We start from the raw sequence: 21255 nt of genomic DNA, 5'->3' as shown, positions 1-21255 counted from the left end.
GCATGCCACAAAATCCTCTGGGCACTGAGATTTAATTTGTTCTTTGAGGAAAATAAGATCATTCATTCAACAAATATTTATGTGTGTGAATCATATAGGTGCTTGGTATGCATCGGTAAATAAAACAGGCTAAGATCTTTGTCTTTGTGGGACTTGCAGTTTAATAGGGGGATATAAATGATTCCTTGAGTCTCCCCTTTATCAGTATCAATAATCCTTATTGGCTTTATATATAATGTTAAATTGATTTGCTCATATTATAAGGAACTGTCCACAAAATAGACCCAAGGACTAATAAACTGTGAGTTGTGAGAAAGTAGTTTGGGATTCATTTACATTAGGAAACCATTTCATTTTCAGGTGAAGACACTAAGATTCAAAAAGTTTGATTCTGACTTGAAATAAAACCTAGGACTTCAAAAACACTCAGTCCAATGTTCTTTACTGTTTAGTCACTCTGTATCTTTCTTTTCTTACATTGACTTATTTAGAGAATGGATTTCCAAAATCTAGCACAATGTCCATGTATATCAGCTAGAAATCTTTTGGTCATGTGACAGAAGCCCAACTTGATAGTTGAAACAAAAAAGGGAGATTTACTATAAGGAAATTTTAGTTTCTCAAGGACTTCAGAACACAAATAGAGCTAAACTTGGGAAATGAGCACTCAAAAACCATTAGGACTATTTATATGCCCCTTGCTTTATTCTCCTCTGAAAAGAATCTTATTGATTAAGAGCAGAAAGACCTAGTGGTTTCTGGGACTAAACCATCTGGGTTTAAATCTTGGCTGTTTCACTTTCTAGCTAAGTAACCTAGAGCAGGTCAGTTAAGCTCTCTAATCTCAATTTTCTCATCTCTTAAAATTAGGATAATTTTAGTACCTACCTGATAAGATTACTGCAAAAAAGTATCAAAAAATATCCAAGTCTTGGCACAATGCCTGCCTCACAGGAAGTCTTCTGTAAAGACACCATTATAAAATGAGAGATGTCAAGAGCTGAGCCGAGGAACACTGCACTGCCAAGGTGTGGGAGTCTTCAATTAAGACAATTCAAAATGAAAGTAAGAATTAAGCCTTTATTCGCCACTGCCATAGGAAGAGCAAGTCCATAAAGAAAATCCTGGCTTCCCCAGTGTTTGATTTTTCCCTACGGTATGGTACCAGGCAAAGGTCAGGTGCATCAGCACAGGTGGAGTTGGGGGGATTGGGTCACTGCTGGACGAACCCCGAACAAAGGCTCCTGCAGTTTTATGGACCTGAGTTGGGGACGAGGGGGAGGAAGAAAGGAAGGGCTAGGAATGGAAAAGTACTAAGTTAGAATGAAATAAAGTGTCTTCTTCTGTTTTCCCAGAACAGGATGTTCTTGGTGGAGACTACTGGGGAGCCCTCAGTTCAGGGCTTCGATAGAGAGGCCTCTGAATGGAGGCTCCTGGGCTAAGAATGCAGATATTACATAAAAGTGTGACCAGCCAAAGGGGCCTGAGTTCTCGACTGCAAATCCCTTCAACAGGACTGTTGGATAAAACCTTTGTAATTGCTTCTAGTCAGGCCTAAAAAAATCATACATAGGTTTTTGGCCAGGGGCTGGACTTCTCAAGAGAATGAATTCTTGAGAAATCTTTCTCCTAGATGGGTAATGTTTGATCCTCAAAAGTCTCACCAGTTTCTACTTAGTGGATGTTTTGTGGTTCTCCGTCTAGTGAGATAGAGCACATGCCTCAAAGTGAGGCCTGGACTATAAGCAGCATGTATCAGAGGTTACGTGTTACTCTTATTATTGCTGCTGCTGTCGTTGTTATTTAATTGTTCAAATTATGGTTCTAACATGACAACTTAGTATATTCTCCTCAGAGTTAGGTAAGATCATTGTTCCTCATATGGAAGCCTTTTGAAAAGCATCCCTTGATCTTTATTATGCAGAACTCACCCAGCTGCACCTAGGAAGAATGGGGGTTATAAATCCTTATTCCAAAATTTTAAAAAAACTCAACTATTAGCTGGCAGCACAGTGTCTTGGCTATATTATTGACATCCTCATTTAAGACATTCCTTAAGAAACAATCAACAGCCACTGCAAGGTGTATTAAGTTTCTTGTTTAAACAAGAAACAAGTTTATTTAGTACTCAATAAAAATTGAAGCCTCACTTTTTGCCAGGAATCATGTATTTAATAAAGTGGGGGAGACAAAACAGCAATTTTTCCTGACCCCATAGAAACTTACAGATTACTGGTATAATAAATGTTAGTAATATAAAATACAGATTAAAAATTTAACTGTGATGTTACTATAGAGAGAAGGACATGATGCTGTATTGGAGTGACATGAGCTAGCCTGGGGCTGGCTCAGGTGGTCACGGAGGTTTTACTCTATGCTTATAGATGTTTACATTGAGATTGAAAGGATGAACAAGAATGAATTCAGCAATTCATTGAAGAATGGCATGTTCCTAAGATTCTTCCAATCAAGGAAGATTGTATATTCAAAACCACTGGTTCTCAAATTTGGCTGAACTTTGGAATCATTTTGGAAACTTTAAAGAATACTGATACCTGGACCACATGCCCAGAAATTCCGATCTAACTGGCATGGCATGTGACTTCGGCACTGGGGACTTTTTAAACTCCCCAAGTGCTTCAGAAACACAGTTTAAATCCTTAAGCCAGGAGGATTATGTCTAACCCAACAAACTGAAGGAAGAAATGTGGTGTGACCTGACACTGTGACTGTAAAATATGACAAATCACATAGGTCTTGTCTGACAACATTAGAAGTTTGGTCCTTATCTTGAGAATAGTAGAAAACGATGGAAAGATTTTAAGCAGAGGGTGTCGTGTCTAAATTTATGTTTATATTTGTAGAGTAAAGATTGTAGAAGAGAAGCTATGGAGTTAGCTTGAACTAGGATGATGCCAAAGAGATGGAGTGAAATGGATTCAAGAGATTTTTTTTTTTTTAGGAGGTGAAATTGGCAGACTGGCAATGGGTTAAATATGAAAAATAGTAAGACTGACTTACTAATTTATGACCAGTGGAACTAGATGGGTGATGAGGGTAGATTATGAGCTTCATCCTATAGATATTTGAAGTGCATTTCAGATATCTAAGCAGAGATGTTGAAGAGACAGTAGATTATAAGGAGACGTCTGGGCTTGGGATTTTAGGTTGCTTGGGAGCAGAGATCTAAAGTGCAATAGAGATGCTTTACATTAAACCTTGAAGTTTTGTAAAAAATAATTATTTTACTTGTATAAAACACTATTGTAATAGGCACTGGGATTAAGATGGTACCCTTGATCTTCAGTGGTTTTAATGGAGAAAATAGGAAAGACTGAGAATTCTAATGTGATTTTAAAATGAAGATCCCCTTTAAAATATATCAAAGTAGGACAGGATGAAAGAGAAGAAATCCAGCAGCTCTTATTAGATTATAATCATTAAATGCTAAAATATTATTAGGAAAAAAATTCTGATCAGAAAGAAAAGGAAAGCAAATTGGATTTTAGTGAAAGGAACCATCCTGAAGAATCACAAAAATTACCCGGGGTACAATATGATAGTAGGACATAATATCAGATTGTGAATATTTTGGGTCTTATTCAGCTTAAACTGGAAAGCCAAAAAGATAGAAGGATGAAGAGGACAGCAGGAATTTTAATGTATACGTTCATTTATCAGATATCTATTAGGTCCGATCATGTACCAGTACACCAGTGCTGTGCTGAGGGCTAGGGTACAACAGTAGACAGGAAGGCGTCTTTCAGCTTCACAGAGTTTATAGCCTCCTATTGTATTTAAAACAAGAAAAATAAAAGAGCTTGTTTATTTGAGAAAATACCCCTAGTTAGCTTTGCAAAAGAAGCCAGTAAAAAGAATGCCTTTAGTCAATAAGGTTAAGTAGCTATTCTATGAGACTGCATTCCCTGGATATTAGGGCAAGGTTTAGAACAGTGGAGTTTCTAATTTAATTGTTCTGGGCTTAGGTTGGGCATCAAAATTTTGTAAATTTTCAGGACATTCTAATCTGCCATCAAAGTTGAGAATCCCAGCTTCAGAAGTATGCTTCATCACTGAAATGAGTAAGTGACTCTGAATAATGAGGCTGGTGAGCAAGGAAAAAAAAATGCTGATTATATAGGAATAATAATAACCAACACTTCTTTAGTCTTTATGTGCCAAGAACCTTTCTATACACTTAATATATATTAAATCAGTTAATAGTCTCCCCAGTCCTAGGAAGAAGTCATTTTTTTCTCTTCCCATTTTAGAGGAAATTGCAGCTCAATGGCCACACCCAGCAACTCTCAGAGCAGGTACTTGAACAAAAATAGTTTGGTTCTAGAGTTTTGGGTCTTAACCACAATGTTATATTTTCTCTAAGTATAATGTAATAGTAATGTTACACCAAGAATTATAAAAGAAGGGAAAATTTGTAATAATGGTAGGATATCATTAAATCAGTTAAATACCGGTTGATAACTGAGGGTGGTTATTATGTCTGCATAAAACACCTTTGAGCTATTTGCATATTTTTATGTGTTTACGTATGTATATAGCTTCTCATGTTTATATTCTTCTTTTGTGGAAACCAGTTAACAAGTTTGTCTTTTGTACATGTACGTTGTTACATAGTACGGAAGTTTTTGTCTTCAGCAGGAATGCAGGGAGACGTAAGCTATAGAATCAGGTTAATTTTTTTTTCCGACTTTTCAAAGTCATTTTCTCGTGACGGAAACTCAAGTGCTAAGGCTATTCCACATAATCTAAAGAACGACTACTACTTCGTGGTAATGACCAAGCTGTAGGAATAGAATCTTAGGAAGAAATAGTCATCCCCTAGGGAGCAAGTCTAACAAATTGAACCTATTTTACAGGTGGAAATACCATCAAGAAAACTATTATTGGAAGGATTACTGGCATACTGTGTTACTATACATGTCAAAGAAAAAGAAATTCCAATTTAACTCTATAAAACATATAGCTGAGTCAACTTGCCATATGTGTGTTTTTCTTACACTTTCTATCCCATTACAGGAGTAATATCTACCAAATAAATGCTGTGCACTTCTAAATGGCTGGCTTTCAGCTACTTTGCTATGCCTTTGTTGTGCCCTCTTTTCCTTTGAAGGCTGAGAAAGCAAATAAAGGAAATGTAGCGCGTGGGAGCACACAGCCCCCAGTGCAGTGGATATTGTGTGTCCTGAAGCTGGAACTTTGGTAATACACCAGGCTTCTTTCTGTTCCATGTGAATACAATCTAATACATGTACGGAATTCTGTCTGGTATTCAACTAAGAGCTCTCTTGACTCCTGTTATTAAAGCTTAGGAACTATTGAGTGTAAAATTAAAGTTGAACAGTTCAGCTCTTTTCGACATTGTAACACTGCCTGAAAAATAGTGATGTAAAACCCAAGTCAAATGTCATCCTTTAAAGCCCATGGACAAATGAAAAGTGAAAACACTGAGGGAAAGAGAGTAAGTGTCCAAAGCTTGGTCATTTACTAATGACAGTACACGTAATATTATGAGCCTGTTACTGTGCTCAGGCAAATATATCAACCGGTTTGTTGTATTTGCAAACAATTGATTTTAACAGAAAGCTGCAAGATTATTATTGCTAAAGTTCCAATGATGGAAATAATTAAGGCATTAAGCATTTTCAAGGTTTTAAAATGACTTTAGGCAATCCAGAACATACTATAGGAAATCGATATACTGTAATTGAAAGGAAATTGAATTGGTCTTTATTTTTTTATACCTTCTAAATTTTCTCTAGACTGCCAGACCACAGAAGACAGTGAATCTCATTTTGCCATCAGCAGTGTGACTTTCTGTAAATCTCATGTGCTGCAGGGGCCATTTTTATTATTTTTACTTAGAAAAAGTGCTCAGCTGAATGATAGTGTTAGGAAATTTTGTGTGCATTATCTTTGTTAGTCTCTGTCCTCATTGTTTAAAACAAAACCAAAAACACAACCAGACAAAAACAACCTTCCCCACCTAGAAGTCAAGTTAAAGACACTTCAAACAATGAAACCAGAAAAGTTGTTAGATAAGCCTCACACCTGAACAGAAGTGAAATTCTTCTAGTTTTTATCAGACTCTGTGCCTGTCAGTCATGCTATGCTGCCAGGACTATGCCCCACTGTAGATACAAATTCAGTTTGGATCTATGGGACCCTAACTCATTTTTACTGCTTATTATTGGAAGAAGCTTTTACAACCAAACAGAGTAGCTTGAAGAGAACCTTGGGGAGATGATTGGATATGAACAGAAATTAAGAAATCTTAAAACTTGAGTAATCCTTCAAAACGATATGGATAATCAACATTTCCTCTGTGTGTGCTCTCGTTTATTTCCTCACTATTTTTTTCTGTCTTATTGATCTTTGTTTATTGTTTAGAATTTTCCATTCTTTTGACTTCTTTTTTCCTTTATATTGAGGTGTAGTTGGTTTACAGTGTTAGTTGCTGATATACAGCATAGTGACTCAGTTTTATATATATATATACATATACATATTCTTTTTCATTTTCTTATTATAGGTTATTACAAGATATTGAATATAGTTCCCTGTGCTATACAGTAGGACCTTGTCATTTACCTATTTTATACATAGTAGTTTGTATCTGCTAATCACAAGCTTCTAATTTATCCCTCCGCCCTTTCCCCTTTGGTAACCATAAGTTTGTTTTCTGTATCTGTGAATCTGTTTCTGCTTTGTAAATAAGTTTATTTGTATCATCTTTTTAGATTCCAGTTATAAGTGATGTCATATGATATTTGTCTTTCTCTGACTTACTTAGTGTGATCATCTCTAGGTCCATTCATGTTGCTGCAAATGGCATTATTTCATTCTTTTTGTGGCCAAGTAATATTCCATTATATATACATATATATACATACCACATCTTCTTTCATCTTTGGTACACATTTTGAGGAACATAAACAGGGCTTAAGATAAATGAAATTGTGTCCCACACTTATCTTTACTAAGTTGGTCACACAAAGTAGAGATTTCCAGAGTTTTGAGAATCTCTTGTTCCCATGATTTTTCTAATTTTTTTATATAACTTTTTAAAAAATTTTACTCAATGCGTCTTGACTGCTGAAGTGGATAAAAGATAACACAGTGGAAGGAGCAGAACCTCTCAATCCTCAGTTTCTGTTTCTATAAAATGGGGATAATAATCATATCATCCTCATTGGGTGGTTTTGAGAAATAAATTAATTAATATATGCAAAGTTCTCATATTATTAGCACATACTGTACACTATGTACATGTTATAGTATTATTATAAGATGATGATGATAATGATGAATTTGCCTTTTGATTTATTGCCAAAATGTGAATTCACTCGCTAATATATTGAGGTACATACAATACTTCTGATGCTTATTTTCCTTGATTATAAAAATAGGAATACTATCTTCTTTACCTACCTTAAATAAATCAAATCATGTTTATGAAAAGAGTTCATAAACTATAAAACAGCACTGCAATTAGCAACACTGAATCTGGACTTGAAAAAGCACTAGTTTAAATTCTAGTTTCATCTCTTAGTAGATATGTAACCTTAATTGAGTCCTTAGTTTCTATTTCTATAAAGTAATATTGGTAACAGCACCTTCTTAAAAAAGTTATGTTGAGGCTGAAAGGAGATCATGTATGAAGAGCTCAGTGTCATGGCTGACACAGAGAGAGTATTCCAAAAATGTAAAAGAAATAGTTCTAGTCAATGTAGGACATGAGTATTATTTTAATTTCTTAATAATTTCTTTGTTATGTTCTATGTAGATATATGATGAGAGGATATACTTTGTTTCTAGTTTTCCAGAGAATCTGTATTCTAAAGTTTCTCCACATCAAAATTCCATCTCTAGTTTTTGGTAACCACAGCTAATGTCCAGCTAACATTAAGTATCAGAATGGTTAAATATGAAGGAATACCTGGGTTAAGTAAAGAAGTTACCAATCTTAAAATCCAGACTGTTGTTAATAAGAATAGGAGCGACTTTTCGACTTTCCAAGTGCTATAATCAAAAGACTTGTGAGTCAGATAGCAAAAAAAAAAAAAAAAAAAGAGAGAGAGAAAGGAAGAAAGAAAGAAAACAGAAAGTTGAAAAAACATCATAAAGCAAAGGAGAAAATTGTATTCCTGTAATATGTATGAGAGAATCTAGCCAAACATTAAAAAATTGAGTACTTCATATCCACTTATTTACCTGCCCACCATGCACACACTTGATATTAAAAATAAACCTCAAGGAAGGACTTTGATTGGCCTGGGTCATTGACCAACTATTAACAATTGCTAAACCAGAGAGTCTGAATCATGAAAAAAATTGGATGATTTGGAACACTTGTCTAGGGATGGAAAAAGAAAGCAATTCTCCAAAAGGAGGGATGGGGTTAGTGGCCATGGGACATAGCCACTGGAAGAATCAGTATGAGTAAAAAGAAAAAAAAAAGAGAGAGAGTTAGAGGAGAAACATTATACATAGAACAAATAATGTTTAAGTCATTACCCAGATCAGAAGATAAGATGCAGCTACCTACTCTAAATTCTTTTACATTATTGTTATTTCAAATCCCCAAACAGTAGAATGCTTTAGACTTTTTAAATCATTGACTATATTTAAATTTAATTTATAAATCATTGACTATGTTTGAAGGAAGATATGGTGAAGAGGAAGCTGGAAATTATACATTTGTAACTATGTGTCCAGAGCATTGTTGAAATAAACTGCTCAGCAGGTTTTGTTGTTATCCCAGTAGTAAATAGTTAAACTAGTCGATACACCAAAATGCTATGGTCAAGTTGCACTAACAGATGGCATTTATTTAAGCAAACCCACAGTAGGTTCACCCAACTTAAAAACCAACTCCAAGGGAGGAAAAAAAAAGCCCTGTATGTACTTTGGCAGTATAGACATTTTAATCATGAGTGAGATAATGTCCTAAAATCTTTTCATTTTATTTAGAATCAAGTAATGTAATTGTACAAGGTGAATAAAGCATTGGAAACTTAGCTCTTCACTTTATGTTTTAGATCTCTTTTTCCACCAGTATTATCTGGTTTAGGAAAATAAAATATTCTTGAAGAAATAATTAGAAAAAAGTGCACATTAAGGAATGTAATTGAGGATAGACTTTTGGTTGACCTCAGAAGAGAACAGAAGCTCAAAAGATATTTCGTAAGGTTTTAAATTTGGCAAGTCTCTCATAATTAGACTTTCAACATGTTTGAATTTGCTAATTGGACCTAAGTTCTAATTAGACTTTTTATGGAACTAAAAATGACATATCATTGTATGAATTTAATGTGCTTTTACAGTTGAAACCAACAATTAGCAGTCTTTTTCAAATTATTTTAATAAGGAAAAAGCTTGTTTTTGTTTATATTGTGACATCCCCTTCTATTAAGATATATTATATACATTTTTATTTTCTTAATTGAACACTTTGGGGGAGCTCAAAGAGAAACTTGAGTTTTAATAGGAAGCACCTAAATTGTTTATTTGTGAGGGAGACTTGCCAGTATGTTGATGACTTCAGAAGCTACAAACAAAATGCAATACAAGGAAGTAAATCCCATTCTCAGGAAAGCAGCACAAGTAACCAGGGGCAGCTTTAAACCATCCAGTTAATCAAAACAGTCTAAGAATATGACTAAAGTTCTGTTACATTTTTAAAGCTTGCACGTGTGGAATAAGCTGCCACATGCAAAGGCTCATGGATCTGGTATCAGGATTAAGGCATGACTTATCTTCCTGGGGTGTGCATTACAACATTCTCTTTGCAGCTTTGCTTCTTGAGCAGTTATCTGCTAATTCAGGGCACCGTATCTCTCTTTCCTCCTTATTTTTGAATTGCAAGTCACCCATTTTTATCCCATTGCGATTTATAGGCAGCAATTTTAAAATTGGTAGTCCTCAGATTTGGATACTTCAAGAGATAAGAACTACATGAAGATGTAAAATTAAACTCATATTTTGGAGAGCAAAGAGCAGTGAATCATCAAGACTTTAAGGGAAAGGCGGCTGCCAAAATCTTCCACGCAAATTGATAGCACCGACAAAAAAGGCAAATTACATTGTTTTATGTGCTGTGAATACTTGAAAACAACAAAGCCAACAACAAAGCCATATACATGATTTTTTCCCTCAAATAAAAGCTTTAACCCCTCTAACCACATTAAAAATCTTGTAGTTTTTTCTCAATAAAAGCAGTATAAGATCTAATTAAAACCATTGAAACCATAAGAAACTCTAACTTGTGCAGTAATTGATATATTAGAACAGACATTATGCTAGAATTATCTGTGCTATTATTTTTCCAATTAGTGTATTACTGGGACTGTTGGTGTATTTATAACTCCTCATTATCTCAGATGTCCTCAGCGAGTCCCCTAAAGCATGTTGGGTATTGTCATATGTCATATGATGATATTTAAGAGCAGGAAATAGCATTTTTGATTGCTTCATTTGCTATTAAAAAGGAAAACCTGCACAGGACACTTTCTGTATCAGTTATTCCAAGATTTATCACACAGTTCTCTGAAAGGTTTATATATAGATTGTTGGGCTGTGCTTCAGGCAGAAAAATCACCAAGCTATTTTATCTTTCAGCTTGGGTGCTGGAATCCTGTCACAGGGCTGAATGGGTCGCTGACTGACAAGAAACTGGAGAATAACATGCGTGGAGTGGTTCTACGTGTGGTGACTGTTCTGGTAAGTCTTAGCTGAGCCTTGCACTTTTGGCTTCTAGAGGTTACTTATCTTTCATTGCTTTATGTTTTATTAACTGATGTCATAATCTTAAAAGAGCTTTTTAACAAATCCTGACAATGCATTCTAAGATACTTTTACTGGTCATATTTTCCAGCCTTTAATTTATATGGATCAGAATCAGATTTCTATGGGCTTTTCCTTTCATTACAGTACTTTTTTTCATAACTTTCTTGGACATTTTAGGCCAGATTTCCATCCTTCAACAGTTTCCTACACAAGATAAAGTTATCTCTCAGGCGTTTTCTCACTGAAACCCTGTAGTCTACATAAGCTAAGATAACCGTGCCAAACAAGGGTAGATTTGACCAAATGTAGTACATTCAGTAACACTAAAACATTAGCAGACTAAGACAGTACTTTTCTAGGAAGGACATACTTCAAAGGAAAGATCATCTGATTGATTAATAAGTATTTATGGAGTATCTACTCTGTTCAAGCCCAGTGCTGATTACTGGGGACACTGATGATTAAAATAGACATAGGATTCTGTCTTAAAAGAGCTTATCATCGAGTGATTCTGTGGATATTAAATGGGATTATCCATGTGAAACATTTATTACAATTCCATTTACTTGTTAGAAAAATAAATAGTAACCATTATCATTTTATACATTATTATTATTATCTCTCAAAATAAACATAAAAAATAAGATGCTAATAGAAATCTTCTTAAACAGTAAAACACTCAAATGGGTACTGTCTAAATGGCCATAGAGCATGAAGATATGCACACCCCTTGCCTGTTTCAATGTGTCTAACCTTGTGCTACTTTGTGGTATGTTTCAAAACCTAATAGTCCATAGTTATGAACTTCAGTTTTCTTCAGAAAAGCCCACTTGTTTTTAAATTTGAAAAAAATCTTTCTTATAGGCTTAAAAACTTGCAAAATTAGTAAATAGAAGAAGCAGTCTTTTTTGAGCCATTGATGCTAATTGAATGTTTATCAAGGTTTATTACAGCAATGGCTGCCCTTTGTACATTGTTTAATACAAATTAAGTAAACTCAACATAATTTCCTTGTCTAAAAGAAGGATCTATGATATTCTCTATAAAAGGAAATTCAGTTGCATTATCTACCCTCCCTTTTTGGTGTCTATAATTTATTTTTAGTCATTGTTGTAATAAGATTTACACTGTTTGGCAAATGATTATATTATGAATATTTCATAACTTAATTGTGAAGGTGCTTCTGTATGTACCCAAAGGTGTGGCTATGCATTTGCACTAACGTGCCAATATGTTTTAAAAAGACAGACATTTACAGCGCAGTAAACTGTAACAGTCTCTTCTCTAATGATTCACATGGAAACTCAGGTGAAAACAGCAATAAAAGGCAACATCTGTGCTTTGCTTTTGTCTTTGACATTCATATTTTAGGGTAAAATAAACTCATTTAGCCCTTAAACAAATATTTATTTAGTGCTTACTATATGATAGACTTAGTAACGGACATAAGATAAATAACACATGTGAATAACACATTGTTCATGTTACATGCATATTCATACCTCATAGCATGCACGGAATCTTGTTGGAGGATGCACAGATAATGGAGCAGCTACAGTTTGTTATTCACTGACTCTGTGCAAGATACTCTACCGAGTCGTTTTCATGTATTATCTTATTCAGTCCTCGCAGTGTTTCCAATACATAGATAGTATTCTGATTCCAAGAATTTGGTTGAAGAATACAGAAGTTGGAAAAAATGTGGAAGATTATACAGATAGTAAGTAGCAGAGAGAATTGGGATTCTAATCCAGAAAGTCTGACGCCAGATCTCTTAACTGCTTCCTTGTTGACATTATATTATACTCTCTCTACTCCTACTGTTACAAGCGTGCGAACTGGGGTGTCTATAGGATTTAATTGACTTGAGAGTTGGAAATGCTTGCGAGTGAGTAAGATGAAAGTGAGGTTTTGTTTTGTTTTGTTTTGTTTTGTTTGGTGGAGGTGGAATCTTCATAGGGCCAGTTACTTTACACTCATTTCCAAGCTGAACATAATGATTGCTATTTTGTGCATGAAATGGTATTGCTTCACACAGTGTTGATGCCTGCGTGCCCCAGTCTCACCTTCATGGCTCATGATGGGCTGTTTCCTGCAAGCTTAGCCCTGCACAAATCCTAAATATGATTAGTGAGTGGAGATACAGAAACAGTCTGTTTCCCTTAAGTCTTCTGTGATGCAAACTGGATTTATCAGTTGGGTGCCCAGTTGACACTTATTACACTCCCAGAATATACACCCATTGTACTTAATTTTCAGGGTTCCTGGTTCTTCCTGTAATTCTTAACGGAATGGAAACCAGCCATGAGTTTCTTATTTATTTCCTACATGCACCTTTCCAGGTCTAGCTCTTACTTACATGGCCTTGCAAGCCTCTTCCACCCAACGGTGAGACTCATTCTTCCCTAATTAGTTCTTATAAAACACTGTAAGGTATGCACTGATTGCATTAAAGAATGAAAGTAGGACTCAAAAGAATTAACTGAATTTCCACGCCCATATAACTCAGAAGAGATAAGTTTCAAGCCCAAAGGGGCTATGTCCTTAGCCACTTTGATATTCTGTCTTTGGGATCAGAATGAATTCATGTTAGGTTTAAATATGTTATAACTATTGAGATTGCAAATGTTATTGGATTAGTAACTTAGGAACATTTTTCTAAATGGCATCACATAAGGATAACTTTATATTCAACTATCACCAAGCCATATAAGTGTCTTAGAAATAGAGGAAAAGAAAGAATGAGAATAAAATTCCCTCTGCTAAACTCTGTTTCTACAGTTGGAGACAGACATAGTCTACTGATCTCTACTTCTTTTCAGCTGGGCCTAGTGTCTTACTACAAGTCACTTATTAAGATTATTGTTTTCCTTTTCACTCTTTTAGTTGTACAAGTATGGATAGCCATAAATGACCATTTATGTCATTAATTTTTTCATGGTAATTCACAAAACATTAACTGAGTTGTAAATATCTTCAGAATAATTATGAATACTTAAGAAAATAAAATGGAAGGAAGTTGGCAACAATTGGAAAGAAGGGCTTGAGAAGCTATACTGTAAGAAGGAGCGCAAGATATCTGAAAAACATAAACTGGCATTTAGAAAGCGTTCACTGATAAATGTCTTATTTTCTTGATTTGGTTTTGCTTAAAACAGAAACATGCCTTCTCTAATGAAACATGAAGTCATTCATAAATTCTTTTGAGAGATATTTATTGAGTGCCTTGCCTAGGTGCTTGGGGTACATGCAATACAAATGAAGATACTTTCTTTTGGAAGTTTCATTCTAGTGGGACATCTTCTAAATATCTAAGAATATTTTTTTAAAAAATGCAATGCTGTTGTTCTATATTAAATATACAATACAGTATTCCTTTGCCTAAAACCACCAGAAGAATAAGTTACATAGCTTTGTATACACATATGATTGGAAATTGATGGTAAAGCTGTGGTGATGGTTTTTCTATATTTTAAAAATTCAAAATTTTTCACATTTTAATATCTCTGAATCAGGATGCATCTTTCAATTGATTCTTCTTGCAATTAAAATTGGCAGCATACTTCATTAGTGGTAAAACAATTGTGCATCTTACAATTGAAAACAGTTTAGATTAAATAATATATGGATGACATCTTTAGAAAATTAATTAGGCTAATGGATATTCCTGGAAAGTTAAATTCAACAAAACTAGGCAAGAAGCCATCATAAACAGTGAGGCTATTTTAAAGAATACCTCTGAAAGTAAAGAAATAACAGTAGAAAATGAAGCCAATTTTAAAAATAGGACAGTAATAGCAATGAAAAAAATTACTGTCTGAACTAAAACTGTCACTAGACTCATAGAAAAATAAATGTAGAAAATAACACCAAGGCAGCTTATATTAAAACAATACCACATAAAACAAAGTCCAAACTATGTGTTAAGAGAGGTAAATTTCCCCGAGCAAATCACTATGGGAAAGGTGTATCAGACAGATGCCTACTATCATTTTAATAGTAATTTCATTTTCTTAAAATATTTTCCTATTATCAGTCTCACCTCTTGGAATTATTTTTAGCAGGAATTATTTCCCTGTGAACATGTAGATGTTATCTGAGATCAGGGAAAGGTGAAATAGTTTTTTATAGTACACCCTAAACTATTAGCTTTGACTCAGGAGCTATTTATTGAGCATCTGTTGTAAGCTAAGCATTGCACTAAGTCCCCGAGAGGCAAAGATAAATGTGATATAGTCCCTGCTTTCAAGGAGTTCCACATAAAGCATTTTATCAAAATGATTAAGTTCTCTATCAGAAAATAGGATCTGTTTGTGAAGGACTCAGAATTAAATATATTTTGAAGAGGCTGGCAAGGAATGATAAAGTTGAGAGAGAGAGAGAAAGTGAGAGAGAGAGAAACAGATGTCACAGTCTTTATGACCTAATTTCAACAGCAATGTCCAGGACCAGGTTCATGGTTTACAGGACAATTTTAATTCCTCATTTCGCTGTGCTCTTTCATTTAGAACTCTTTATAACTATCTTTATTCTGTAATAATCTCATTAGTGTTAGGCTCATCCTCTAAACTATGTACCAGTAAAATGCAAGTTGGTTTTCACATACAATGCCACAATGGTGGGTATGTAGAAGCAGGTCAGTAAATATTTGTTGAGTGAACAAATTAAAATATTCTGATAGCCTGAAGATGTGTGTGTGTGTGTGTGTGTGTGTGTGTGTGAGAGAGAGAGAGAGAGAGAGAGAGAGAAAAGAAAGGCGGGAGTTAGGAAGGAAGGAAGGAAGGAAGGAAAGAAGGAAACAAGAAATTTTATATGTCATTACAAAAATAAGGAATTGATACAAGACTATGCTTGAATGAGTAGTCCTAGGATTCCTAATTTTTTATTTTCTATCAAGTCTAAATTTCCCAGAGAAATGACAAAGGATTATACTATTTTTAAATCTTTTGACATAGTTGGTACTAAGAAATGACTCACATGCTTTTAAGGTAAAGAAGCAGAAAGTTTTAGTTAAAAACATCAAGAATCGTTCATATGAAATAGCATGTTCACATTTGATGAGACATTACAAATAATTTAGAAGCATTTAATATTCTCTGGATCTTAGAGGAACTCACTGTTTGGCCTTTGTTCCACAATATTTTTGTTTCCATGTGGACTGATATTTTATAATTTATGTTCCGATGAATTATGTCATTGTAAGATCAAGCAGTGTACTCAGCTTCTTCTGAATGTACTATTTAACAAAAGAGTAAATAACATGCAGTAATTTTTCTTATTGGAAGTGCTTCAATCTATTTCATTGCCTTTTCTCCACCTACTCTTCTCTCCCCAGTATACTCATACTAAAAGCCACTTGGCATATACTGCGGATTACTGGATTTATAGTCAAAAGATATCAGCTCAAGTTCCACCTTTTCTACTTAATAGATTATTGAACTTATGGAAGCCAAGGAGCTATTCTGAACCTTGATTTTTCTGTCTGTAAAAGAGGAATAATAAAACTGGCCACACAGGGTTATTATGAGAGTAAATTGGTTAAGTATGTGAAAGCAGTTAGTAAAGTGCTGAGTATTTCTGAATATAAGATGTTATATCTCTGCAGTGGAAAATGCCGTGTAAAAAAAAAAAGAAAAAAATAAGTATGAGTGATCATGAAGGCATAATTAATCATTGTCATCAATCTTTAGATTTTTGTGGAAAATTATTTAAAGGACCCTAAGGCAGACAAGCAAAACATCAACTGCAGAGTCATGACTTTTAGTCCCACTCACTGTTACTTTAATTTGAAAATCTGCTAATGAGAATAACAACTCTCCTGCCAGTGAAGATGGTGCTTCTTAGAGGAAAAATGAACACAAATAATTGTTACCAAAAAGAAAACACCCAAATTATAAACTGTACAAATCTTTAAAAGTCTGTGTGTCAGTTACATTGTCTCGCAAAGATCGTGTTTGGTTTCAGGCTAACTTTAAATAGGCTCTATGTGTTAATATATAACTAAGAAAATTCTCTAAGAATAGCCCGGAAATGTCACTGTGCTTAATTTTTTGCTAAGGACATTTTCCGAGTTTTTGCTACTTGAAGACCTCCAGCATTTGGAATCCCCACGAAGGTTTAAGCTTTCCTGAGGTCTCAGCCTTTGAGCCTCCTGAGTCTAGAGGCAAAGTTAGGGGCAAGAGGAGTGAGCTTGGTAAGAGGCTCTCCTGTGCAGGCACTCACAGCAAGGAGATGGGAAGGGAGTCGATGGCCATCTCTTACAGCTCCCGCAGCCATGTCTGAAGAGGGCTCCTTGTGAGTGTTAATAAACCGTACAGTTTGGTCCAATGCTCCAGGCAAAAATGTCGTCTCTGGCTGAGGAAATTTCCAGTGGATACTATATAAAATAAACTGAAAGTCTCAGTAAAATATAGTAAGTGCCATGTAGTAACTACTACATTGGAAGTACACAGTATAACATTGAGGTTAAGAACACCGTCCCTGGAGGAGTTCCACTTCTGAGATGGGAGTTTGAGGGGTTTCACAGACCCACTCCCCAGCAAAATGAGCCACACTGCAAAGAAAACTGAATAAATATATAAAACAATAAAACAAAACCATTTAAAGTCCTTGGAAATTTCCAAGGGCATACAGGAGATGAAGTAACACTTATTCAAGAAAATCTACTAAAGCTTAGTAAAGACAGTAAGATTCTATGACATCTCAGCCTCTCCTGCTCCTTCTCTTCCACCTCACTCCCTGCCCTGCTCAGCCTGGTGGAAGCTCCACTCCAAGCAGGTTTGGCCAAGAAGACAAGGCTTCCTCTCCCTGAAAAATTCCCAATTAAGGGTTATCTCACTTGGAGGCTGTTTGCATTTTTCATACATCCAACTGCAATGTGAAAAGTCTAAATTTCTAGTGAATGTGATCAAGAGTTTGTGGGCTCCATTTCTCCACCCGGCTCTGACTCATAAGATGCAGTCTTCATGCCAGGAGTGGCAGGCCTAGAATACTGGAACCTTGATTGCCATCACTCCAGCTTACTCCAAGGGCGGAGGTTCCAAGCCAACTGAAGTAAGTGGAGAAGACCAGAAGCTGCCACCCAACTCAGTACCCAGGGTAGTAGCAGAGATTTTGTCCAGGGGAGAAGCAGTCCACAAGAAAAGAGAGCACTTAAGCATTCTCTAGTTATTTGAATCAGATCATGAGGAAGTTCAAGTCTATGGCTCCTCTTAATTAAAAGCAGCAAGTAAATCATAAGCCAGATAATTCACCAGAGTAAACCAGAAAATGAGATAGCTAAGAATATCCCTTCTGAGATCAGAATAAATTTTAAAGCTTAATCACAAAAATGACCCCTACCAAAATTTATTTTCTTCAAACTATGAGGAAATCCAGGACATTGCTGAAAGCAGTAAAGCAATCAACCAGTAATTAGTGGAGCTTAGGCCTTAGTGACTATAATGAATATGACACAATATGAATATGGATACAAACATCCTCTACAAAATGCTAGTAAACTGAATCTGGCAACATATAAAGGGGACTATTCACCATAATCAAGTAAAATTTATCCCAGGAGTACAAGTTTGTCTCAACTTATGAAAATCAATGTCAGATACCATATTAATAAATAAAGGAATAAACCTAAATGATCATCTCAGTAGATGTAGGAAAAGCATTTAATAAAAATCTAATGCCCTTTCATGATTAAAAAAAACAACAGTCAACAGGCTAGTAATGGAAGGAAAGAAATTTCCTAAACTTGAAAAAGAGCGTCTATAAACCCACAGCTAAGATCACATTAATGGTGAAGTGCTGAACACCCCCTCGAGTCCCCTGCAGTCAGTGACAAGGCGGAGATGTCAGTTCTCACTGTTTCTGTTCAACATTGTGCTGGAGGTTCTAGGCAGCCCAATTAGGCAAGGAAATTAAATAAAAGGAATGAGGTTAGAAAGGAAGAAGTAAAACTACCTCTATTTTCAGGTGACATGGTCTTACATATAGAAAACTCTAAAGAGGACACACACAGAGACTAATAGAGTTAGTAACTGGGTTCAGCTGGTTTGCAGAGTACAAGATCAATTTGCAAAAATCAATTTTATTCTGTGCACTAGCAATGAAATGTCCAAAAAGGAAATTAATAAAGCATTAGTAAAGCATTTTCATTTAAATATATCAAAAAGAATAAAATAATTAAGAAAAAGCTTAACAGAACAACTGCAACATTTGTACACTGAATGCTACAAAATTTTGTTGAAAGAAATTGAAAAACCCTAAATATATGGAGGGATATCCTGTAGTCATGGACTGGAAGACTCAGTATTGTTAACATGGCATTATTCTCCAAACAGATCTACAGATTCAATGAAATCTCTATCAAAATTCTTCTTGTGTGTGTTTTTTTTTTTACCATAATAGACCAGCAGAATCTAAAATTCACATGGAAATGGAAGAGAATCAGAATAGGGAGAAAAAATAAAGAGAAAAAAAAAACAAAAACAAGCACAATTGGAAGATGCACATGTCTTAATTTTAAAACTTACTAGAAGGCTACAGTAATCATACTTGTTTAGGATAGACATTTAGATCAGTAGAGTAGAACTGAGAATCCAGAATTAACCCATTTTTCTGTGGGTGTCAAGGTCATTCAGTAAGGGAAAGAATAGTATTTTCAACTGGATATCCACATGTAAAAGAATGAATCTAGACTCTCACTTAAAATCATGTACAAAAATTAACTCAAAATGTATCACAGACTGAAATGTTCAAGCTAAAACTATAAAACTCTTAAAAGAGATCATTATATATAGATATTTGTGACTTTATTTTGGCAATAGATTCTTAGATATGACACTCAAAGCACAAAAAACCAAAAATATAGGTAAATTAGATTTCATCAACTTGAAAAGTGTCTATGTCTCAAAGGACAGAATCCAAAAAAATTAGAAGACAACCCACTACATGATAGAATATATTTGCAATTATGTGTCTGATAAGGGACTTGTATTTAGTATATATAAAGAATAAAATTATAACAACAACTCAGTGTGAAAAAGAAAAATAAACTAATTAAAAATGGGCAAAGGATCTGATCAGTTTTTCATAGAAGATGTATAAATGGTCAATAAGCATATTAAAAGATTCTCAACACCATTTGCCGTCATGGAAACACAAATCAAAATCACAATGGACTACCACTTCACAATCACTGGTATGGCTATAAATCAAAAGGACAGATATGTTGGCAAAATTGTGGAGAAATGAGAACCTTTATATGTAACTGATGGGAATGTAAAGTAGTACACCTGCTTTGGAAAACTGTCTGGCAGTTTCTCAAATGATAAAACACAGACTTTACTGTATGACTCAGAAATTCCACTCTAGGTATACTCCCAGGAGAAATGAAAATGCATGCCCATACAAAAACTTGTACACAAATGTTCATAGAACCTTTATTGATAACAGCCCAAAATGGAAACAACCCAAATGTATATCAACTGATGAATGGATAAAAAAGAGTGGTATACCAATAAAATGGAATATTATTTGTCAATAAAATAAAATGAAGCACTGATAACATGGTACATGGATGGACCTCAAAAACATGCTAAGTGAAAGAAGCCAGTTACAATAGATCACATCTTATATGATTCCACATATATAAAATGTCAGGAATACGCAAGTGTATAGGGACAAAAAGTAGGTTGGTAGTTGTCTAAACCTGGGAGAGATTAGGGGACTGAGAAATGATGACCAGTGGGAACTGGATTTCTTAAGGGGTTATAATATTTTAAAACTGATTGCAGTGATAGTAACATGTCTGCAAATGTACTAAAGCCATTGAATTGTACACTTTGAATGGATGAATTATATGGTATGTAAATTATATCTCAATGAGGCTATTTTAAAAAAAGAACAGAGTCTGGAACCAGTTTATATTTAAATACCCAGGTCTCCTCCTACCTGTGAATTGAGGCCAAGTATTTAAACCCTCTATGATTCTGTTTCCTCATCTGTAAAGTAGAGATAACAATATTAGCTATCTCAAAGATCTGTTATGAATATTAAGGAAACTAGTACATGCAAAGAACAAAGGACTTCTAACAGAGCCTGGAACATAGGAAGTGCTAATGTAGGTGTTCATGCTTATGATGCAGAGTGTTAAGGGAGAACATAAAAGAAGCATCTATCTCATGGGTAGAGCAGTAGAAAGGGCTTAAAGGATCACATAGATTGCTTTTGAATAGACAGGGATTATCAAGGCATAGATAAAAGGGAAGGAATATTCCACAATGTAAAGAGTACATGCAAAAGTCTGCAGACATCACAAATTTAAAGTATACTATAAGTAAATTAGAATATCACCTGAGGTAAATGAAATTGAAATGTAGGAAATCTCAGCAGCCTGTGTATAAGATGTTCTTTTTTAAGAGCTCCTTTAGAGACAATTCAATTAGAGATTCGTCT

General features: G+C 34.8%; 1 protein-coding gene across 3 annotated transcripts in view; it reads left to right on the top strand.

The window, feature by feature from the left end:
• The window catches only part of GRID2 (glutamate ionotropic receptor delta type subunit 2), a 1267385-nt gene that overhangs the window by 936745 nt on the left and 309385 nt on the right, over positions 1-21255 (top strand). For all 3 annotated transcript variants that reach the window (XM_064484830.1, XM_064484825.1, XM_064484834.1), the window contains exon 9: positions 10639-10740. In XM_064484830.1, the coding sequence (XP_064340900.1) occupies positions 10639-10740 (102 nt within the window). The remainder of the gene's footprint in view (positions 1-10638; positions 10741-21255) is intronic.

This window comes from Camelus dromedarius, chromosome 1 (assembly GCF_036321535.1).
Source record: "Camelus dromedarius isolate mCamDro1 chromosome 1, mCamDro1.pat, whole genome shotgun sequence".
Lineage (NCBI taxonomy): Eukaryota > Metazoa > Chordata > Mammalia > Artiodactyla > Camelidae > Camelus > Camelus dromedarius.
Note: the sequence above shows the minus strand (reverse complement) of the source record. Positions and strands in the feature narration are given on the sequence as shown.